This window comes from Phyllostomus discolor, chromosome 12, assembly GCF_004126475.2.
Source record: "Phyllostomus discolor isolate MPI-MPIP mPhyDis1 chromosome 12, mPhyDis1.pri.v3, whole genome shotgun sequence".
Lineage (NCBI taxonomy): Eukaryota > Metazoa > Chordata > Mammalia > Chiroptera > Phyllostomidae > Phyllostomus > Phyllostomus discolor.
The window spans coordinates 60564950-60588349 of record NC_040914.2 but is presented as its reverse complement, the minus strand read 5'-3'; the positions used below and the strand labels follow the sequence as shown (position 1 = coordinate 60588349).

The 23400-nt window shown below is 50.2% G+C and overlaps 2 protein-coding genes across 8 annotated transcripts in view; one reads left to right on the top strand and one right to left on the bottom strand.

Moving 5' to 3' along the window:
• Nucleotides 1-83: 83 nt before the first annotated feature.
• Nucleotides 84-12641, bottom strand: TSNAXIP1 (translin associated factor X interacting protein 1). Of its 6 annotated transcripts, XM_028502151.2 has the most exons (16): nucleotides 12442-12557; nucleotides 8941-9055; nucleotides 5872-5987; nucleotides 5602-5728; nucleotides 4288-4381; nucleotides 3534-3730; nucleotides 2985-3120; nucleotides 2376-2545; nucleotides 2136-2295; nucleotides 1919-2049; nucleotides 1636-1761; nucleotides 1341-1493; nucleotides 1125-1234; nucleotides 799-922; nucleotides 594-700; nucleotides 84-379 (listed from the first exon to the last, which is right to left on the bottom strand). In XM_028502151.2, the coding sequence occupies exons 1-16, from the start codon at nucleotides 12486-12488 to the stop codon at nucleotides 139-141; spliced, it is 2154 nt and encodes a 717-aa protein (XP_028357952.1). In that variant the 5' UTR covers nucleotides 12489-12557; the 3' UTR covers nucleotides 84-138. The 6 variants fall into 6 exon arrangements, with proteins under 6 accessions (XP_028357952.1, XP_035867921.1, XP_035867922.1 ...); XM_036012028.1 differs by lacking the exon at nucleotides 5872-5987 and having other exon boundaries at nucleotides 12442-12563; XM_036012029.1 differs by lacking the exon at nucleotides 5872-5987 and having other exon boundaries at nucleotides 12384-12499.
• The window catches only part of RANBP10 (RAN binding protein 10), a 58483-nt gene continuing 47640 nt past the window's right edge, over nucleotides 12558-23400 (top strand). Inside the window, exons 1-2 of one of the 2 annotated variants that reach the window (XM_028502152.2) lie at nucleotides 12558-13326; nucleotides 14117-14228. In XM_028502152.2, the coding sequence (XP_028357953.1) occupies nucleotides 12939-13326; nucleotides 14117-14228 (500 nt within the window). In that variant the 5' untranslated portion in view covers nucleotides 12558-12938. Of the gene's footprint in view, nucleotides 13327-14116; nucleotides 14229-20740; nucleotides 20749-23400 lie in introns of those variants that run through there. The other variant, XM_036012033.1, reaches the window with a different exon arrangement.

Genomic DNA, 23400 nt, shown 5'->3' with positions numbered 1-23400 from the left:
TATGCTGTGTTTTGATATATATCCTGGAGGCAGAGACCAGCCCCTTCCCCTTGACTCCCCAGCATAACCTGGAGAATAGCATGGGTTCAGACAAACAATTTTATACTGAATGTCAGGGGTTAGCCGCCCACAGGGGCCCTAGCTTGTAGGCTCCTGCTCCCGAGGTCCTCTGCGCCTGATGTCAATCATCTGAAGCCGTTCCAGAACAGTCTGGAGTTTTATCATAATGTCTTCTTCCTTTTCCTCACTCTCCTCTGGCAGTTCTGTCAGAGGGAGCTGGAAGGCCTGGCTCAAATAGCTGTTCAGGGTCTGCTTGTCCAGGCTGGGGTCGATGGTCATCAGGGCCTCACGTACCTTGGGTAAGGTCACTTTTTCATAGCTACCCCATAAGAAAAGAGAGAGATAGGCCTTGATACTGCCCCCAACCCTGTACCCCAGGCTCCAAGATGCCTTCTGCCAGGCTTGAGCAGTGTGTAGTGCCCAGTGGCAAGCTCAGTACACAGGGAGACCAGGGGCTTGAGATGCCACCCTGTGGCACAGGCTGTGGGACTCGCCTATAGCTAAGTGGGCCTAAGGGCCCCAGGGTCACTCACAGTTCCAGGCCCAGGTCCTGCTTTAGCTCCTGTAAGTACTCATCCTTTTCCTCCACATACTGTTCCCACAGCATTCGCATAAAGGGTGTAACCTGGCCCTCCTCATCCTGGGATGGACCATAAAACAGGTGATGGCACATGTGCTAGGGCCTAACAGAGGCTAGGACAAGACTAGGCAAGTTCCTGGACCCCCCCACCCACCCACCTCTGTAAATAAGGATTGGTAGCTGAGCCAGTCTGCATTGCTGCTGAGTTGCCAGCCCGCTGCCTCCATCAGCTCCTGAATTTTCTCTTCCTTCTTGAAGGGGAAGATGCTCCTGAGGACAGTACTGTAGGGAGACACAAGGGCCTGGCTGAGGCTAGCCCATACATCTGCCTGCACCCTTCCTCCAGCCCCACCAGCACACCAAAGGGTAGCCAGCAGTAAGGCTGTGGCCCTTGCCACCAAGTTCCCGGTTTCCCTGTACATCTGGGAGCATGGCCAGAGGACATGATGGGCAGGAGATGGAGGGAGCCTGGCCAGCCTCTCACCTGAACTGCTCCATAGTTAGTAGTCCCTCATTCTGACTGTCAGCATTTGTCATCTCCTTCAGCAGCTGTGATATTGTCTCCTTGTGCTTGACGTAAACACTTTCACTCATCTGTGGGGGTGGGGGGAGCAATGACTGACTGGTTCCTTCTTGGAGCAGTAGAGACAGAGCTGATCCTGTCCTGGGGAAAAGGGTGGGGAGCCAGACCCAAGCTCACTTTTTCCATCAAGACTGCATAGAACTGACTCATGATCTCATTGGAGTGGAACAGCTTAATATTTTCAAAAACAGTGTAAGCCCACGCCATGGCATCAGCAGGCCCAAAGCGACGCTCCAAGAAACTGAAGAAGAAATCTGAGAACTTCTCTTTCTGCAGGGTAGAGGAAAACTGCTTCGTTCGTTAGTCATCCCACAGTTGGGTGGCCCTCCACCCTGCTCCCCCGCACCTCGAGGGAACCCCCTCGGAGGACTCTGGAGGCTACACCTGGCCAGAATGGCTGGTGAGGTCTGACCTGCTCCTCGGCAAGACGTTCCTTCCAGGCATCCTTGAGCAGGTTCACCACATCCTTCTTTGTCGGCTTCTTGTTCTCCACAACGCCATCAACCCGAAGAAAAGGCGGCACAGATTCTCCATAGCCCTGGAAGGGAGAATATCAGCTCCTCACTGAGCTCACCTGTGGCCCCACCTTAAGCAGGGCAGAACCCCAGAGAGTTCCCCCAAAACCTCATCTTGGCAGCAAGGCCTGGCCGTTCTGACTCTGGCCAAAAGCCTCCTGAGCCCAGGGACTCCCCTACCAGACCAGGGAAGAAGTCTTTCTCCTGGAGCAGCATCTCGCCAATCTCTTCCAGGAGCACATCCACAAGCTGGTCACTATTCTTGCCCTCAGCCAGCATGTGCCAGCGATCTGGGCCCCCGGCCACCACACCTGCAAGTGGAGGGGGGAAGCTGGAGTCCGGACCACACACTCGAGCAATCCTTGGGACCCCAATTACCTTCAACACCCATCATTACTTTCACACTTGGTCCAATTAGGCCGTGGTGTGGAGGTGCGCTGGATCTCCTGCAGCTCGGAATAAAACTGGTCCCGCTCCTTTACCGTGCTCATGTGCAGCTGCAGCAGTATCTCGTGCTCCTTGCGGACCTCTTCATAGTCGTCTCTCAGGCTGTCCAGCTGTGCGCAAGGTGATTGGTTCTTGCTACCCACCTGCATGATCCTGCCCTACCCTGTCTGGCCTGCCTGCCGCCCAGCACCTGCTCTTGAAGATCCTTGTTGGTCTTCTCCTGCATTTCAAAGTCTCTCCTGGGCACCACATCTCCAAAATTGGCCTTCATGGTGTTGAGCTCCATCTGCGTGCGTGCCAAGTCTTGCCGGGTCATCTTCAGAGCCAGCGTTAACTTCACGGGGTCCTCTCCCCAGACGCCTACCAGGGAGCACGCCAGCTCAAATCACCCCGGTTCTGGGGCCTATAGCCCAGGGCAGGGTTGGAGTGTCCCTCAGGGTACATCCCAGGTCCTTCTGCTCTCCCTGCTTGGGAACCCCCGGGTCTTTCCCCACAGTGCTACCAGCCTAAGGCTGAGGACTTAAATAGAGAAGCCCAGGACAAGGGGTACCAGCTCTGTCCTGCCCTTAGGGACAATTTCTGCCTCAGCTGCCAGAAATTCTTTCCGACTTAAACAATGAGTCTCTGATTCTCAGTCCAGCTCAGAAGAGCCACAGATCCAGGCAGCAGCTGGAACATTTCCCATCATGAGTGGTCACAAAATGAGCAGCTATTAGGAGAGTTGAATAAATCAGGGTGAGTAGTGGGGGCAACTCCTCTCCAGCACCTCCTCAAGGGGGAGAAACCCACCTCGGCTTACCTGGGGACTGGGCTAGGGACATGTCTTCCCGCTGGTACCGTAGCTCATTCAGGTCTGCAATGAGGATCTTGCGGGCATCTCGCTCGCTGAGGTAGCGCAGGTACTCCTCAGCCAAGTTCTTCCTCAGTTTGGTCACCTGTTGGGAAGGTAGCTGCATGGTCAGGGCTGCCTGTGGACCCCTGTTTGCAGTTAGTCACCACAGGGGGTGGGATGCGTGTGGGGTGGCCCCATCAAGGCCTGGGAACAAGAAAGCTAGAGGAAGAGGGAGACCGGCTGTTCCTGAGAGTCAGCGAAGTGCCCATGTGTCCTGTGGAGAAAGTCTGGCAGCAAAGGAGCAGGACTCTGCTGGCATTTGGGGCTACACTGAGCCAGTGCTGAGTCCAGAGAGAGTGTGGGGGTCACAGGGGCTCTGGGGAGGTGGTGGCTCAGTATATCATTCCAGGCAGAGGAGCGGAGGGAGTTAGGGGGTCACCTCAGCGCCCAAGGCCTAGGGTCACCCCTGGGATGGCAGGGGTTCAGGGAGTTGGTCACCACACTGCTCCATTTCACCTCGCTCTGCAATGAGATCTTCTCCTCGTTCTTTTTGTCAACGAGTTTTAGCAGATTCATCTTCTCTTTCTTCAGCAGGGAGATTTCGGATCTCTCCTCAGCCCTCATGGCCAGGATCCTCTCGTTGCATTCCTCATTCACAGTGACAAGCTTGGCCTTCAGCGGTTCCAGAGCCCGGATCTTCTCCCTCTGGTGAGCTAAGCAGGGAAAGGTGGGAGAGACCCTTTGGGGCCATGGAGAACAAGCAGGAGACACTTCCTAAGGTCACAGGGGGTGGCTACATCCCTTACAAACTCCAGGAGTCTACTCCTCCCTCGTTCACAGCATTGGCCCTGCTTAAGGCCTTCCCACATTTGCTTTTAAACCAAGGGCATAGTCCAGATGAGGACTGGGGTCTCACCTACGCCCTTGCCCCCTACAGCCTTTACTCTTGCATGCACCATGCCTGGCACCTCCCAAGCCTGGTTTCGGGGAGCCTCCATACTTCACAGAGGCACTCCCTCTGTTCTGGGTTCACTTCAATAGAAAAGATGCTCTATTTCCTACAGATACTGCCTCACTGTGTTTCCTAAGGATAGGAGGTGGTCAGGTGCCCTGTCTCAGGACAGTGGAAGCAAAAAGGCTAAGCAGGGCTTAGTGACCTCAAAGCTCAGTTGGTAGCTGTCCCCGAGCTGCTGCAGAACCCCAGAAGGCCAGAGTAGGATCCTCTCTGCCTCTTCCAGTCTGGGTCCAGGCAGCTAGGCTGCAGTCTTACCCAGCATCACCTCATATGCATTCTTGATGGAGGATAGCAAGGGCTTGTATGTTTTGAAGTCCTCTATGAAGAAATCAAAGATCTCTCTGTAAGGCTGGCAAGAAAAGGGAAACTGTCACCTCCTGACCTATACCTGCCACCCTCAGTGGGATCTGAGTTTTCCTTTTCTTAAAAAAAAATTATTTTATTGTTGTTTAATTACGGTTGTCTGCATTTCTTCCCCCTATCCCCCCCCCCCGCCCCGCCCACCGCCCACCATTCCCCCTGAGTTTTTCTTTACTTGGTTTAGTAGTATTGTAGCATGAAGCTGCCAGGTGACCCACATTCAAATAAATGCCCCAGGCACCACCCGGGTCTCTCACAGAGCCAGGGACCTGAGGGGCAGCTCTTTCTCTCAACTGCTGTCCGGAGTCCTCTCCTCGTGCTGTCTCTGAGACCTGGCAGATGACCTGGGTCAGGACTTCCCTGCTCTGTACCTGAGCCCTATCTCTGGCTCTCCAAGCAGCCAGCCTCCATACTCTATGCCTCAGCTGGCCTCCCACCAGCACCCCACGCCCCATCTTGTAGCCCTGTGAGAGCAGGAAACTGAAGGGTCTAGCTTTGCATTCTGACCTCCAAGTATGAGCACAGGCTCCTAAATCAGCCCTGAATTTGAATCCCAGCCCCACCACTGCACAATCGTATGCTTTACCTGAGCTTCTGCTTCCTTGTTGGGGAGGTGATTTCAGCCTGTGAGCTCTTATATATGGCCCTGTCCAGGACCTGGCACTCAGAGGGTGCGCAGCAAATGCCTTTGTCAGTGACTAAGTCAGAAGTGAGGGGTTCCCCATCATTATTCCCATTGCAGTAGTGATTTGATGATTCCCTCCCTAATATGTACCAGGATCTAGGTTGCATCTAGATTTCTCTCTTTTATGCAGCTGGGCTAAGTTCCTAGAGATTGGGGCTGTTGTCACTGGGATGTAGACACTGTAGGACCCCTGCTTGCCCAGTGCCAGGATTCAGGCTCCATTCCCTGATATCCAATCACCCAAGCTGGGCACTAGGGGTCACAGCTGAAGGGAAACAGCACCCAGCTCACCTGACTCAGGTAAGGAAACTCAAGCCTCAGGAGAGTTTTGCTTCCACGCTGGCAGCCTTTCCTGCACACAGGAAAGGCTTTGTCACAGAATATGGTTCTCTTATCAAGAAGGAGAACCCAGAAGAGCTGGGACAAGCTGCTCTCTCCTGAAAGTCTGAAGTGCTCAGTCCTAGTGAGTCAAGTTTCCTCCCATCCGCTCCCTTCCCTCCCTACAGTAATTCTGTGGCTCTGACCTGCAGCCTCAGCTCCTGGGCAGAATCTGTGCTCAGGTCCAGCAGGAGGAGCTCCTTGCGTAGGTAGTTCTCTAGCTGCTCCAGATACCTTGGTTTGGTAATTCCCAGGGGCTGCTGCCGCCAGCTACTGCAGGGGTTGGTGGGCTGAGTTGTGATGGGTACCCCAGAGGGCCCTAACATCCTCAGTCTGGGGCAGCACATTCCCCTGCACTCTGAGCCCAGTGTGGGGTCTGTACCAGCCCACCCACCATCCAGCTGACCCTGGCTTACCCTGCTCTCTTCCGGCAGTAATCTGAACAGGGCTTTCGATTATGCAGAATGGTCTGGCCACTGGTGTACGTGGGCCATGGGGACAGGTGGCCGACAATGGATGACTGACAAAGAGACTGCAGGAAGGTACAGGTGGGATTACCATGATAACACTCCTCCCCTTCCTGCTTTTCCTCTCCATCCTCCTTCCTCCACTTGTGATTATTTACCCCAACACCTCTCTCTCTTTTTTTAAAAGACTTTGTTGATTTATTTTTAGAGAGAGGGGAAGGGAGGGAAAAAGAGGGAGAAAAACATCAGTTGGTTGCCTCTTGGTCACCCCTACTGGGGACCTGGCTCGCAACCCAGATATGTGCCCTGATGGGGAATCAAACCAATCAAACCAGCAATCTTTCAGTTTGCAGGCCAGTGCTCAATCCACTGAGTCACACCTGCCAGGGCTACACTGTATTCTTATAATAAAGTAAGATAAAGGAAAAAAATTTTAAGAAAATCAAAAGTTTGCCCTGGCCAGTATGGCTGAGTTGGTTGGGTGTTGTCCCAGAAACCGAAAGATTATGGGTTCAATTCCCATAATTGGGGGCAAGTGCCTGGGTTGCAGGTTCAGTTCTCAGTGGGGACAACCAATCAATGTTTCTTTCTCGCAATTGATGTTTCTCTGCATCTTTTCTCCCTCCCTTCCTCTTTATCTAAGGAAGTACGTCATTTGGGGAAGGAAGGAAGCAAGCAAGCAAGCAAGCAAGCGGCGGGGAGAGAGAGAGAGAGAGAAAGAAAGAAAGAGAGGAAGGAAGGAAGGGAAGGAGGAAGAAAGGAAAGAAAGAAAGGAAGGAGGGAGGGAGGAGAGAAGGAAGGAAGGAAGGAAGTCAAAGATTTGGTTGTGAGTTTTTTCAAATTGGTGCAAATCTCTAAAAAATTTTCCAATATATTTATTTATTGAGAAAAGCCCTGTACATCAGCAGACCTGTGCACCTCACACCCACGTGGTTCAGCAGTCCACTGCACCTTGCATTTGCTGATGTGATGCAATGAGACTAGGAACTGACAATATATATGCACCTCTAAAAATCTGACCACTTAGAAATTTAAAAATAAATTCATACTTTTCCTGATCTTTTTATAAAAACAGATTTTTTAGAGAGATAGAGAAAGGGAGAGAGGGGAAGAGAAACATCAATTGCTTGTTCCACTTATGTATTCATTGGTTGATTCTTGTGTGCCCTGACTCGGGATCAAACCACAACTCTGGTGCATTGGGATGATGCTCTAACCAACTGAGCTACCTGGCCAGGGCTTTTCCTGACCCATTTATTACTTAAAATAAAAATACAAAATGTTATAGAAATGTTAAAATTACACATTCAAATTGTATGGAACATGATCAGAGACGCACTCAAAGGTATTTATCTTAATTGCTTAAATTTCTTTTCCTGTTAAAAAGAAAGGCTTAAGACTGGTTGCTTGAAAAGAAAAAGAACTATAATAAATTTTTTAAAAGTAGGAAACGAGAATAGAAATAGACAAACTGGAAAAATGAGAGAAGCTAAACTTAAAAATCAAGCCAATAAAAGGGGTTTTGTTTTGTTTTAAAGACTATCAGAATTGATGTGATTTTTTGGGAAGGCCTCAGCAAGCTGGTTGCTAGGAGGTGAAAACCACAAGGGTTGCCTAGTGGGTGGGGACAGCAGGAGGGAACATCGCCCTCTGGTGGTTGCGCACAGCATAGTGGCCACTGCAGGGAAGCTAAGGAGCAAAACAGCTTGGCCACAGGTCCACTCAGTAAGTGGCAGCCGAGGGGGATCTGGGAGTGGGCACCCAAAATCACTGGGCTTTGCTGGGCTGTGGCTGTAGTTGGTATCCTCAAAGAGTCCACATTTTAAAAAAGATTTTATTTATGTATTTTTTAGAGAGGGGAAGGGAGGGAGAAAGAGAGGGAGAGAAACATCAATACGTGGTTGCCTCTTGCGCACCCCCTACTGGGGACGTGGCCCACAACCCAGGCATATGCTCTAGACTGGGAATCAAACCGGTGACCCTCGAAGAGCCCATATTACCCCACTTCACCTCCTTGGAGTCAGGGTCCATGTGTTGGCAGTTCCCAACCTCACATCCATGTGCCCCCAAATCTTCCACCCAAGACATACTCACACAAGGATAACCACCACCCAGCCCACAGTGCTTCACTGTCCACTGCAAGCTGGACAGTGAGCTGGAGTTGTGTTTGCCCAGATGTGTTCTTTTCATCTGTGAGATCTGGATAAGGGCTGTAAATCTTATATCAACAAAAGCCCGGAATTACTTAGTAAGACAGCATTCATTTTTATATAAAAACTTTAAAGAAGAGGAATGGAGGAAGGAACTTTCCTGAGGCTGGTAAAGAACCTTTACTTCTAATGCATAGCCCACAATGCAATGAAGGAGCATCCCATTATTCCTGCCTTCACACACCTCCTTGCAGTATTTATGGAACGCACATGCCAGCCACTCAAGTGCACTATCAGGCACTTGGGTCATAAAGACAAAACGTCACAGCCCTGAAGGACCTCAGCAGATGTGGTGGGACCATCCCCGCATCTAGCACAGTGCCTGACACATGGCAGGCTGGATGAAGTGAGGTCCGTAGCCTTGGCTGGGTAGCTCGGTTGGTTACAGCATAGTCCTAATATGCCACGGTTGCAGGTTTGATATCTTGTCAGGGCACATACAAGAAGAAACCAATGAATGCATAAGTAAGTGGAACAACAAATCGACCCCCCCCCTCTTGCTGTAAAATAAATTAAAAAAAAAAAGAAGAAGAAATGAGGTCGATTCCAGAATGCTGACTTGCAGGTGAAGGATGCCCATGGTCACAGGCTGAGTCTTTGCTGGGGAGTCTGAGGTGAGGCCTGGCACGTCTGCACATTCTCACCCCAAATCCTGGTAGCCCTGGTCTCTGTGAGCTACACTCCCCTGATGGGAGAAACCGTTTGATGGGGTATGTTTCAGGTGGGTGGTGTTTTTGCATTGCAGAGAGGGAAGCAGGTAAGATCCGGGGACTGACGTTTGGGGTTTCAATAGGACATCGCCACTAACCAGTGTCTTCTGCTTCTGAGAAAGCTTGCGTTTTTGTTTTTCCTGTTCCTGAGTATTATCAGCTTCTGTTTGGCAGGAGTCATCTATGGTCACTTTTGAAGGCCGCAGGGGTGTTCTGCACAGAGAAGGGGAAGAAAATGGTGGGTGACAGAACCCTGAGTGGGGAGAGCACTTCTACCTTTTCCTGATCTACAAGGCATGACCTCCTCTGATCTCAGAGCCAGGCTCTGGGTCTTCCCAGTGCTGTCTCCAGATTTCCAGTGATGCTGCCAGCAAGCTCCTGGCCCTGATCCCAAACCAGTTTCCCACATTCCCAGAAACCTGCTTGTCACCAGAGTCTCACCAACTCCTGCTGTGATGCTATACCCTCACCATGAACCCAGAGAACACTGTGGACCTATATTTCCATTCAGTGTTCAACTATGGCTGAGATGAGTTTCATGTATGTGATTGGCACACTGTGGGGTGTGTTAAGAAAGGCAGGTGCTATATAGGACAAGAAGAACAGGGTCTGGGGTCTAAAAGCCAGGAATCTCAACCCTACACTTACTGGCTGATAGGGCCTGGCGGCTGACACCTGCGGTTCCAACAGAACCCACCTTGGGCAAATCATTTAACCTCTCTAAGCCCAGTTTCCTCAAAAGGAAATGGAGACAATTCTTGCTTTTCCTATCTTACAAAGTTGTGAAGTTTAAAAAAGTGCAAAAGAGATATGCAAAAATAGGCTGTAAACTGTAAGGAGCTGCACAGTTAATTATGACAGCAGGATGGGAGAAAAGTGGGTCCTAAGGAGGTCTTTAACCCTAGGCCTCTTGGGAGAGCCATCCTTGCTTAAGCTAGGAAGGCATTTCAGGGTCCTCAGGGAGAGCTGCATGTGAATAGCAGATCTAGGTGAAAGAAAAGGAAGAAGTAGCCCTGGATGGTGTAGCTTAGTGGATTGAGCACGGGCCTGTGAACCTAAGTGTCACTGGTTCAATTCCCAGCCAGGGCACATGCCTGGGTTGCAGGCCAGGTCCTCAAATGGGGGTGTGCGAGGGGCAACCACACATTGATGTTTCTCTCCCTCTCTTTCTCTTTCCCTTCCCCTCTCTTTGAAAAAAGTAAATAAATAAATTCTTTAAAAAAAAAAGGAAGAAGTAATTCCAGCAATGCATGGTGTGGAGGACAGGTGATTTATGCTGCCAGACAGACTTCTGTCTTCATTCCTCTTACTAGCTGGTAACCTTGGGCATGTGGTTTAACCTCTGAAACTCAGTGTCTTTGTCCATAAAAGCGAGAGTAGGACTATTCAAACTCCAGGGAAGCTGAAAACAGTAATATGAACCCCATTGGGAAACCCTGCCCTGTAGGGTTTCTCAGTCCTACTCCATGGAGCAGTGACCCCCCCCCAAACTCCAATCTCTGTTGTCTCTAAACTGAGCAAGTGTGAGCAAACCACGTTGAACAAGCAGCTGGTGTGGAAAAGGAAGGGCTTTTGCCCAGATGCTCCCGGCTTTGAGACAGGATACAGCAGATCAGCACTCCTGCTCGCTGGGTCAAATCAATACCTTCCTGTCAAGACTAATCCATTTCCCAAACTGTTTTTCTTACTTCTGTTGGAGCTACCACGTACAGCAAGGTAAGCAAGAAGATTTGGGGGAGCTCTCCAAATTCTGGGAAGTTGTCACGTGGAAAAGCTCAGTATGTAACAGATGTTAGTTTGAATGTGAAAGGAGACAACAGTCAAAAACACACCTGCAAATAATAGTAATTTAAAAAACACCTGGTAGAGACTATATACTTACCCAAAAAGCTTAGGATGCTCCTTTAATATTTTATTTTTATTGGATTTATTGGGATGACATTGGTTAATAAAATTATATAGGTTTCAGAAGTACAATTCTATAATCTATCATCTGTATGTCATATTATGTGTTCACTAACCCAAGCTCCTTCAGTATTATATTAAATATTTCACGCCAATTTTCAGGGGGAGCAGGAAATGGACATCTATATTCCTACTTTAAAGGTGGAGAGAATGGAGTTATTTAAATAACAGTAGACAGTGGGGTTGTCAGGGGGTAATTATGTCCTGGTATCGGGTGAACTCAAGTGCTGAGTTCCATCCACCAAGCCGCTGTGCCCAGATGTGAGGATGAAAGGAGAAAGCCAATGGAGAAGAGGAACCTATCACGGGGAAATGCACAATTCGAAGGTTCCTTTTAGAGGGTCCTCCTGACATATAGATAGCACTAAATTCTGGCCTATCCCTCATCACACTGACTCTGCTCTAAGGGGGGCTGGAGCAGGACACCCTCCACTGTGCCTCTAAAGCAAACAGTGAACCTGGCTCAATGTACATCGTCAAATATCGGTGAAGGAAGAACAGGGGACAGGAAGGAATGTTTTGTACTGCCACCAAATTCAGCCTCAGCGATTACATTATGCTTCCTTCCTAAAACAAATGGGAACTCTTTTTCTGAGTCTGTGTCATGTCCTTTTCAAACATGGCTGCAGCTTCCAGAATCACTCCTGGCTGAGTAACAGCACTCAAGCTTACTGTCTGGTTCTTGTACATTCGTCTTAGCTTTGGATCAAATAATCAAATTGGCATTTAATTTCCTGACTTGTGTAGGCTTTCCCTGTCAAGGCAGCAGACCTTGAAGAATTAGAGTTGAGGTGAGATCAGGTTTTTTACTTTGGGAATGAGTAGAAGGGGGAAAACTACAGTCATTCAACATTTATGGGATGCCTGTTATATGCAAAGGCTATGATGAGAACATCACATATTCTGCCTAAATGTTCCCAACGATGTGATGTGGGCTGCTTCATCCCCATGTATGAGATATAGAAGCAGAGGCCCAGAACTTTAAGGGCCTTCTCTGAGGTCCCAAAGCTAGAAAAGTATTTAGCCAAAATTTTTGTTTGAATCCATATGCTTTGTGGCTTTCCTGGCTAATTTTCAATGCCCAGAGGCTACCTCTGAATACAGGCAGGGGCTACCCTGAGGCTGTGGCATGTGCCTGGTCTGCTTGGAGTTCACTGGCAATTTGACAAGTATCTTTGTCATAAGCAAAGGGTGAAGAGGGAGTTTATCAAAGACCTCAGGTTCAGTCTCACATGGCTGGATTCAAATCCTGGCTCCACCACTTACAAACAGACGTAAAACACATGATCTCTCCAGGCTTCTATTTCTTCATTTGTAAGATGGTGATGTTACTACGTCGCAGAGTTGTCGTGAGGGTTAAATGTGGAATATAAAGCACCTGTCACATAACAGACACTCAATACAAACAAGCTAGCTGTTACTAATGGCGAAGTGCGCCTGTCCTTTTCCTAGCACGTAACGTCCTCACTGGGCTGACAATTCACCCGAGATTCTGTTTCTGCACCACTGATCCTAAAGTGCTGGAGCCCCAGACCAATGGACAGAGTCGGAGGGTGCAGAGGTCCGGATCACGTACCATTTTCTTTTTCTGTATTTAAGCCTTCCTCTCTGCCCTCAGCCCGGCCAGCGCCTACCTGGACGTGGTCGCGAAGCTGGAGCTCCGTGGACTAGGAGAGGCCATGACCCTCCGACAGCCGACACCCGCGGCCTGTGAAGCTGAGGTAGTGTACAGCCCGTCGCCATGGCGACCAGGCCCCAGCAGCCCAATGGCGCAGGCGGAGTCAGGGTTGTGTCACGCCCTCGTGTCCCTTGCCCGCGGCTGGGAGGAAGGCAAAGTAGCAAAAGTGGACTCGGACCTGAGAGCGGGGTACCCTCATAATCAGTCACTACAACAGATTTGACCCTAGCTACCAGGACCGAAGCTCGGGGCTAAACAGAGGCCTTGGGGGAGTGAGCTAAACTTAGGGGCCCGAGCCGCGTTGCTAGCGGGAATGGTAGTTTTCAGTGTCCCAAAGTTTCGGCTGAACAGGGTCATGGCCAAGCAGGTTTGTACTACAGCTCCCAAAGTTCCTCACCAGCCCGAGTCGCTCCGCCTCTGTGGAGCTCTGCATTGTGGGATATAGAGTTCGAAATGCGGCGAGGCGTGGCGGTGTCCAAAGCGAGATGCGGGACTCGGACTCGGTTTCCCTGCGGCCCCGGTAGACCTCTGGATCATTGGCTGAGCGGGGCGGATCTGGTCCCGCTCCTCCCCGCCCCCAGTGACACAATAGCAGCTCCCTCCAAGATGGCGGCAGCGACGGCGGACACTGGAGCTGGGAGCCCGCAGGCTGGAGACTCCTCCGGCGGGGCCGCTGGGGGCGGGCTGCCGTCCCCAGGGGAGCAGGAGCTCAGTCGGCGCTTGCAGCGCCTGTACCCCGCGGTCAACCAGCACGAGACGCCGCTGCCGCGCTCCTGGAGCCCCAAGGACAAGTATAACTACATCGGCCTCTCCCAGGGCAACCTCCGCGTCCACTACAAAGGTATTGGCCTGTTTTGCCGCGGCGGGGGGAAAGGCCAGAGCCTCTGTGGGGAGGCTGTGCTGCCCATCCCGTACCCCACCACGCCCCTTCCCCAGCTCTGTGTTCCGAGTTAGGCCTCAGCCCCTGCTGGTGTCCAGGGTGGTGGGACTGACCAGGCCGAGGGTCGAGTGTCTCGTCTGCTCATCCTAGAGGCACCTAATGTCAAGAGAACTGCAACAGGTGTCCAGACCCAGTGCTGGGTTGGACCTCCCTCCTGAGGGCCTTTCTGCTTGTCCTGGGATGGCTCCAACTCCATCTGGGCCCTTCTTCACCATTGCTTAGTTTCAGCAGTGTCTGAAGAAAGGGGTGATTATATCTTCGCCAATAGCCAGAGGCCTAGGGGTTTGCTCACCTGCAGACTCACAGACTGCTCCTGGGGTTCTGTGCTAAAGTTTTGGGGGGGTGTCTTCCAGGGCTGCCTCTTCCTCCCCTGGTCTCCCAGGTGGGCTGCCTGTATTCTGGAGAGATGACTGCTAACAGCAGTGGGAAATCTCTCTCTTGCATCCACATTGCCTGTACCCTCCTTTGGTTTGTATTCAGCTAAGTCTCAGGCAAGGCTGCTATTCTCAGGAGGAGGTGAGCTGAAGGTGGGAGGTCCATGTGTTTGCTCAGTTGTTGTCTGATTATTCCTTAGACTGTGTAAGGGCTTCCTCTGGCCATGGAGTGCTGAAGTTGCCATGGAGCAGAGAAGAATGAGGTCCCCATTTGCATTTTCTTGTGCTGAAATGTATTCCTTGCCCTCTCCAATTAGGTCATGGCAAAAATCACAAAGATGCTGCCTCAGTGCGTGCCACCCACCCCATACCTGCTGCTTGTGGCATTTATTACTTTGAGGTGAAGATTGTCAGCAAAGGAAGAGATGGGTAAGCCCCTCCTTGCCACTTCTTTCCCCCAACACCAAGCTTTTCCCCGTGGTCAGAGTTCCAGGTCCCCTGGCTGACACTCATGAGTGTTGTAAGCTGCTGAGCCACATGGGTCTGGGCTGCAGAGGGTTGAATAGTGGGGCCACCTCTGTCACCTGACTGTGGGCATGGCCTGGTCTAAGCATCAGTCCTTGATGGCAAGTAGGTGCATTGCGGGGCAGAGGAGGGGACTTCTCTTTAGTGATATTGTAATGAGGTACCTTACAGGTCAGGGAGACAAGTAACAAGTTTGCATTAACGATTCAGCGTCCAGCTTGGGGTTCCCCCCACTGAAGTGTGGTGTTTGTGACTTCCCTCCTTTCACACCCTTGCCGTTTTTAAGGTTCTCTTTTTTATGGCATGTGATCATAAAGAGGCCCCAGTAGCCTTCAAAGGGATAGTAGGGTGTCCACAGCATTCATCACGGCTGTGGCAGCTACTGGCCTGTCATTTCCAGGTAAACAGCAGGCACAGGGTCAGAGTCAGGTGACTTTATGCTGTGCATAAACTTGTTTTTCTAGGGACTCGAACACCAGTTGGACCAGCTTTTAGGAAGGCCCTCACTGAAGTCAGCATTAGGGAGGCTCCCTATTTTAGGGTGATCTAAGAAGACAGGAAATCAGAGGGAAGATTTTTCATTTTTCTTCTTCCTTTTCCCAGTCTCCCTTTTTTCCAGTGATTGTGACAAAGCAGGTGTTGAAGTTATGAAACAGCATGATTGCAACTGTATTGTAAAGGCTTTCCTCTTAGGTCTGATGTAGGAAGTTTGCCAACTGCCCCCCCCCACCCCACCACCCTGACCTTCGTGCCAGCCCTGATTGTGTGTTCTTAGACATCAACTGTCCCCTTGTGGTGCCAGGGGGCTATAATGGGGGCAGAGCTGCCAGAGTCAGAGCTTTGCCTGCTTCCTCAGTGACGTGGTAACATCCCTGCCTCTTCTGTGCTGTGGGGAGCTTGGCCTGCATGTACGCTGCTTTTAATCCCAGAATTCTGTGATCCTGAATTCTGATCATGGTGAGCTACTGTATTTTTTACTTTTATCTCCATCTAGTGCGTTTACAGATAGGAAACATACTGTATTATTGGAGCGCTTTAAAACTTGTATTTTCCCTTTCCACCCTCTGATAAAAGCATGGATTATTCATGTGCTTGAACTGTTGTGAATGAGAATGGCTTCTTGAAGGAAACACTGCAAAAAGAGTTGCAGTATAGACTGAAATGTTAGTGCTGGAGTCTTGTATGGCCAAGGAAACCAAGGGGCATTTCTTAAACTTGTAGGTAGGAAAATGGGTTGTTTTCTCTGCAATCCTTATCATAGAAAACAGCAGAGTTAGTGAGAGAAGAGAACAGTTTTTCAGAAGGGGAATGTTTAAATATAGAGACCTAGGTTCCTTCAGCTGACTCTTAACGTTTCAGCTGTAAGTGGATCTTGCTGGAAAGGTCCCGAGTCTTTGTTAGATTGCCTCGCTGTAGGTGTTGTCTATAAAACTAAACAAAGTTGGACATCTCCTCCCAGGTTCTGTTCTCGGCATTTTTACATGCAGTAATTGTAGCCAATGAGCTGACCTGGAAACCTCAGTTTTAAAAAGGTCCCAAGTCATGTATGCCTTGGTGGCCTGCTTCAGTTGACCACTGTCAAATAGGGAGTATGTGAACAGCCCATCGTGGCCTTTTTAAGGAGTTTCTGAGCGCCTTCTTGTGGCCAGGGTGTAGCCAGATGTCGGTATGGGCCAGTCGTGGTTTCCAGGAGACCAAGGGCAGTGTCAGGACAGACCATTAATCAGCCTGTTTCCTGTTACCTGTCAGTGTTGGCGGTGTGTTTCTGCCCCAGGTTTGGTGCATGACTCAGGTGTTAGCTGGTTGAGTAGCTTTTCTGCATCATCTAGTTGATACTCACAGCATCTCTGGAAAGTGTCTGGGACAGATGATGATGGACCTGTGTTGTGGGTGAGCCCTGAGCCCTTGAGATGTTAGGTGGCCTGCCCTGGCTGCAGGGCTGAGGATGTGCAGTAGGGTGGCCTCACTTGTCAGATGTCCTTGCCTGATCCCAGGCATATGTCTCTCCATGCTGCCACTGCCTTTATTGCATTGCTTCCCGGGGTAGAGTGATAGAATGTCCAGTTGGATTCTTAGGGGATCACAGTGTTCTTAGGGGACAGGAGTAAAAGGTGCTTAGTGCTGAGTGGGGCCGGACAAGTGTGGTGTGTTCTGGATTGGGTTTGATTGACTTACCATTTCGTTGAATCTGTAAATGTGTGATTTTTTTCCTTTTTTCTTTTTAAAATGTTTTATTTATTCATTTCTTGAAAGAGGAAGAGAGGGAGAAAGAGAGGGAGAGAAACATCAATGTGTAGTTGCCTCTCGCATGCCCCCTACTGGGGACCAGGCCCGCAACCCAGGCATGTGCCCTGACTGCGAATTGAACTGGCAACCCTTCAGCTCTCAGGCCAGCACTCAATCCACTGAGTCACACCAGCCGGGGCTGTAAATGTGTTTTTCTATAAATTTAAGCAAGGGCCTCTTTTGTAAAAGGTGTTTATGAACCCTGTTGTCAGTATCATTGTTTTCCAGAAAGGTCTTTGTTCTATGATACCTTTATAGAAAAACATGCTAAGTACACTAAGTTCATCTAATTAGAACAGTTTCATTTTAAGTGTTCATAGAGTATTTATTCATACCTACTGGGTGCCAGGCCCTGCTAGGTGCAGGGCGAACAAAGGCACAGCCAGCCCAGGCCAGCCTTATCCTCAGGAGCCTGAGACCGACTCAGCAGAGAACGGACCACAAGGCTCTCTATAGGAGGAGGCAGAGCCTGGGCATGGTTTTGAGGGATGGGTATGAGTTTCCCAGCAGGCGAGAACTCTTGGACCTAAAATGAGAGCCAGGTCAGTAACTAGCTTGAGTCAGGTTGCTGGGTGCTCCCCAAACATAAGAGACAGTGGAGAAGAAGGGGCTTACATTTGACCTAAGAGTGTGGCATGGGCCGATGGGATTCAGCTGCTTTTTGCCGAGTCACCAGAGCTGGGAGCCCCAGGAGCAGGTCTGCCGGGGTGAGCAGACATCGGAGCCCTGCCAGTGGGGCCAGGAGATAAGGGTGTCTGGGCTGGTCTCCTTGGGAAGCCAAGGAGGCCCTAAAGCCGAAGGTCACTGCGGGAAATGACTTGCTCAGACTTCGTGGACCTGTGGGTGTCCCTGGCAGTTTGTGATGACACATGGAGGGTGTGGCTGGCCGGGCTGACAGATGCTTCAGGGTGACCCTCAAAATAGACTGTAACATCATCCCAGCGGTGGCGGCCTTTTGACATGTGATGGGTGGCTCTACCCAAGAACAGCAAGCCCGGGCTAGAGCACAGGATGGAGTTGTGGGGGTTCTCTGCAGTTGGCTCGCAGGCCTTGAGCAGGGCCTCCGGCCACAGCTGCCACCTTTGCTTGCACTTGCAGGCTGACTTCCTTTGGCCAGGCAGCAGTGCATACAGCCATGAATTCGGTGCACCACAGCAGGGCACCCATTGTTTTATCCCGTTCTAGGCCTGGGCCCCAGGAGCACAGGTGTGAGGTCTGCTTAGAGAGGAGGCAGATATGCCTGTACTTGAACTCACAGAGTGGTGTAGGAAAGGCCAGTCATGGTGTGTACTACACCCAGGGGGAACCCAGAGGTTGGACTTCCTCCTGTACCTGAGAGTTTGGGGAAAGCTTCACAGAGAGCTGATGATGCTAAATCTGGAAGGGTGAGTTGGTTCCAGTGAACAAAATGAGAAGCAGATGCTCCAGGCAAAAGGAACAGTGCATAAAAGATGTGGAACACAGAGCATGAATAGGCAGGGGCCAGATCAGAAATATCCTGTGTGCTGTGGGCAAGGAGCATGCATGGGCTTTATCCTGAGGGCAGTAGCAGGGTATGAGGACTTTGGATCTGTTTACACTTCGGAGAGTGGATAGGGGAGAAGAGACTTCTCCGGCCTGGGTGAGCCAGGCCCCTCTGGCTGAGAGCCCTGTCCAGGGTGCGCCAGTGGCTTTAGGTGCTTGCCTCTGTGCCTGGTTTTCCAACAGCAGTTGTCTTTTCTCTTTCTTGGCTGGCCTTCGTTCTGCGGGGTGAGATGCAGATGTGGGATGCTGAAAACTGGTAGCTGGAGAGGCTTCTCAGAGGTGAAAGGACTCTGCGTGTGCTGGTGTTTCTGGCGTTTTGGTTTTGCCAAGACAGCAATGAAAGACAACACTATCTATGATTGTCTGTGGAACCCCAGAGAGCCACTCGTTCAGTTAGGATCTCACCTGCCACAGTTCTGGTGTAGCGAGCCACCGGAGCTCAGGTCCTCCTGTCCACGTCGGGACTGTGCCCCTGGGTGCCCCACTTCAGTCTCAGTGCACTGGATAGTGCTGTTGAGAAGTGTGGCACTTCTCTGTGGACCTGGGGAAGGCCTCGTCCTGCCTGCCCTGGAAAGTAGGTGCTGTCCTTGCCCAAGGCAGGTATAGGTGGCAGTTGTGCCCTGTTCTCCTTGACTGTCCCCAACACTGACGGCGTCATGGGGAGATGCTGAGCCTCGAGCAGCGTCTCTCCCTAGTAGCACAGTGCACTGTTACAGAGACACGGAGCGTTCGGACTCAGGAGCATCTCAGAGCGTTGTATTGCTGCTTTGTGTTGGGGGTTGATGCCCAGGTCTGTTTGGCCATGGGGTGAGAGGCCTGGAGTCCACACAGTGTCCGTTTCTCCTGCAGGACCCGATCCTGCATTGAGCACGTCTGGGCCTCCTTGGGACCTCCCCCCCACCCCCGCCCGCTGTTTAAAAATATGTCACCATCTGATTTCCACTGCAGGCTGAGAGTGGGGTGTGTGTGGCTTTTTCCCTTATAGCTGGGGACTTCCTTGGTCAAGGATTAGCCTCCTTAGAAGTTTCTAAAATTCATTTCACACAACCCTCCCTACTTCCTGCCCCGATTTCTTTTTTCGTTTTCTGGAATGTTTGGTCTTTTTTGAGGTGGGTCACCGTGTAAGGGAAATCCCCTGTTAGCAGGGAAATGGGAGCTCCCCGGGCTGGGGCATGGGAGGGTGGACGCAGCTCCTCACGGCAGGCGCAGCGTGCATCCTGTTCTGGGCTCATTGGGAAGAAGCGTGGGCCCCAGACTGGCTCTCTGCTGTCCAGGACCAGGTTGGAAAGAAGGGAGTGATCACTGGGAAGGGACAGGTAACACGATGGCTAAATGCAGGGCTGTCACTCTGCCCCTTCAGAAAATCTGTGCAAAATTCATAGGAAATGTCATCGTGGCTCCAGGATCCTCAGTGTTTTGTTGTAATTGAAAGGGAAGGTCATGGCTCCATTGCTAGAAATGGGGCTAGAGGGCCTGCTGATGGAACATAGCCCAGCCCATTTGTCATGAAGGGGCCAAGGTACTGTGGAGGGGAAGGCAGGGGCTGAGTAAGTCTCTTGCACACCTCGAGGGCTCTCTTCCTCTCCTACCTCTGGGACCTGAGGGATGGCCTGGGATGCCGGGGAAGTTTGCTTTCACTGGCCCCTCAGCTTCCGTGGAAAACTTTACTGATAACAGCATTCATTCTTTTTTTTATTTTTTTAAATTTATTTTTAGAGAGAGGGGAAGGAAGGGAGAAAGAGAGGGAGAGAAACATTGACATAAGAGGGAAACATCTATTGGTTGCCTCTCGTATACACCCCGACCAGGGACTGAACCTGCAACCCAGGCGTGTGCCCTGGCTGGGAACTGAACCGACCACCTTTAGCCTTGCAGGATGGTGCCCAGCCAGCGGAGCCATACGGGTAGGGGAAACAGCATTCACTCTTGTCCGGACAGAGCCCCAGAAGATTTTTCACTGCACAGTGCACCAGGCAGCTGCTATTTTTTGGTCAGAGTTTCATTATGAGACAAAACAGACTGGCCTTCAGGGCGGGGGCAGCTGGAAGGCGAGAAGCGGTGGAGAGAGGAAAAGGGCGGTTGTGCCCATGTGGTCTGAGGAGCCCAGCTCGAGGACGATATTGAGGAGGAGCCGAACTAAAAACAAAGAAGCAGAGGGATGGTTTGGTGGATAGAACTGGTTATAATCCAGTTTACAAAACCATGTGTCTGAAATTGGCATGCGACTTTTATTTTTTATGTTGTTTTTGTAAAGATTTTATTTATTTACTTTTAGAGAGAGGGGAAGGGAGGGAGAAAGAGAGGGAAACATCAAAGCATGAGAGATACATCGATCAGTTGCCTCTTGCACACCCAGGTCCAGGGACCTGGCCCGCAACCCAGGCATGTGCCCTGAACAGGAATCTAACTGGCAACCCTTTGGTTTGCAGGCTGGCACTCAATCCACTGAGCCACACCAGCCAGAGCAGCATGGATCTTTTATAGAATGTTCTCTTAACATCTATTATGCCAGAAGTTTATCAGTAGTTATAGCCGGTTGTTGTTGTTGTTGTTTAGTCCTTACCAGAAGATGTTTTCATTGTTTTTTTTTTTTTAAAGAGAAAGGAAGGGATGGGTAGAGAGACAGGGAGAAACATTGATGGTTTGCCTCCTGTATGTGCCCTGACCAAGGATGGAACCTGCAACTTACGTATGTGCCCTGAGTGGGAATCGAACCCACAACCTTTTTGGTATATGGAATGATGCTCCAACCAACTGAGCCACCCAGCCAGTGCTCTGGGTGTTTTGGTGGTGCTGGTGGCAGTGGATGCATCTTCTGAAGGACCTACCTTCTTTGTAAGCACATCCTGTCTTAAAGTCCCGTTGTCTTCAGGCCTCTTCTTCCTTGGATGGTGTTCATGCTTGGTTCATTAATCTCTGCAATGCCTCTCTTCTCACTGGGGGCCTGCACAGAGTTGGGCTCAGTGGGTGGCTGGGTGGCTTCTTGGCAGAGGGGTAGGGTGGGGTGTGGCTGCTGGGGAGCAGCTTTCTCACAGTAGCCAGTGTCATGGACTATGGCTTCAAGCAGCACCATCAGACTATGAAATAAAACCCTCAGCACCAAATACTAGCCCTCATTTCAGACCTAAATGTCCGTTGGTGTTTTACCTGAAACATCTCCCAGGGAGCGTTTTGTAACCACGGTCCCTGAGATCTCTGTTTCGGAGGCTGTTGATTTCTTTATCTGGGGCAGGTTCTGATAGGAACAAGATTGCCAGCTGCTGAGCTGTGGCTAAGGTGTTAGATGTCAAGATCAAACTGTCAGGTGAGATTCCAGTAACTCCTTGGGGGGTCTGGGGCAGGGGATAGGGACTTCCGGTGACTGGCCCTTTCACCAGACAATGGCAGCAGAACTGGCACCTTTCTACAGTCCCCCAAAAGCCACCCGCCCTGAGGCTGGAGAGCTTGTCTCTTATCTCTTTGTCACTCCCTACCAGAGCTCTGTAGGCCTGGAGACATGCAGTTGATAGAGCTTAAATTAACAATGATTAAGTTCCATAGTCATTAGTTCATATACCTTATACAACATTTACTAAAAGTGCCTATGTGCGGGCCAGCCCATGAAATCCACCTTCCAACTAAGACATTGATGGAGAGAAAAAAGAGCTAGGTCTTTGTTTTTCACTTTTGTCAACTGCTGTGTACTTGCAGCGAGGGACTTCTTTTTTCTGGCCTTGACGTGAGGCCAGAATATTCTGATGGTTTCCACTGTGCTGTGTGCCAAGGCCTACTCATCTCCCCCAGAAAAGCCAGATGGGGTTCATGCTGGCATGCAGAGCCAAAGGGGTGTTCTTGGTGACTATGTGTGTGTGTGTGTGTGTGTGTGTGTGTGGTAAAATGTGTATGGCATAAAATATGCCATTTTAACCATTTTTAAGTAGTTCGTTCAGTGGTATTAATTACATTCACAGTGTTGTGCAACCATCACCACTATCTATTTCCAAAACTTCCATTACTCCAAACAGAAACTCTGTACCCATTAAGCAATAACTCCCCGTGCCCCCCTCCTCTCAGCCCCTGGTAACCTTTCGTCTACTTTCTGCCCCTGTGAGTTTGCCTAGCTATAATTCATATAAGTGCTGTCAGACAGCATTTGTCCTTTTATGTCTGGCTTTTTGTTTCACTTAGTGTGAGGTTTGCAACATTTATCGATATTGTGGCTCGTAATAGGATTCCATTCCTTTGTAGGGCAGTTTGTGTGGACCACATTTTGTTCGCCCGTTCACCTGTTGACGGACACTTGGGTTTCTGCCGTCTCTGGCTCTTGAGAATAATGGTGGGGTGAGCATTGCCATACTAGTACCTGTTTGAGTTGCTCTTTTCCATTTTTTTTAATTTTTATTTTTTTATTTAGAAATAGGGGGAGGGGGGAGAAAGACAGGGAGAGAAATGTCCATGTGTGGGAGAAACATGGATCAGTTGCCTCTCACACACCCCTAACCAGGGACCTGGCCTGCAACCCAGGCATGTCCCCTGATTGGGAATCGAACTGGAGACCTTTTGGTCCCAGTCCACTGAGCCACACTGGTCAGGGCCCTAAAGAGGGGAATTGCTGGATCATCCTGTGTTTAACTATTTGAGAAACCACCTGTTTTCCACAGCTGCCACACCATGGTACATCTCTCCACCAGCAGGGCACCGAGGTTCCAGTGTCCCCACACCCTCACCGGCACTTTTTTTTATCATGGCCATCCTAGATGTGAAGTAGCTGTCTCATTGTGGTTTTGGTGTACAATTCCTAATGACTAGTGATCTTGAGCATCTTTTCATGTGCTTATTGGCTATTTATATATCTTCTTTGGAGAGTCCTTTGCCTATTTTATTATTGGGTTGTTTGTCTTTTTGTTGTTGATTTGCAGGAATTTTAAAAAAGATTTTATGTATTTATTTTTAGAGAGGGTGTAGGAGGGAGAAAGAGAGGGAGAGAAACATTGATGTGTGAGAGAAATATCTGGTTGCCTCTCGCATGCCCCAACTGGGGACCCAGCCTGCAAGCCAGGGATGGGCCCTGACCAGGAATTGAACCAGTGACCTTTCTGTTCATAGGCCTTCACTCAGTCCACTGAGCCACACCAGCCAGGGCAGGAATTTTTTATATATTCTGGATCTTAAACCCTTATCAGATATATGAATAGCATATATTTTCTCCCATTTGTAGGTTATCTTTTCACTTTCTTGATAATGTCCTTTGATGCATAAAAGTTCTAATTTTGATAAGGTTCAGTTT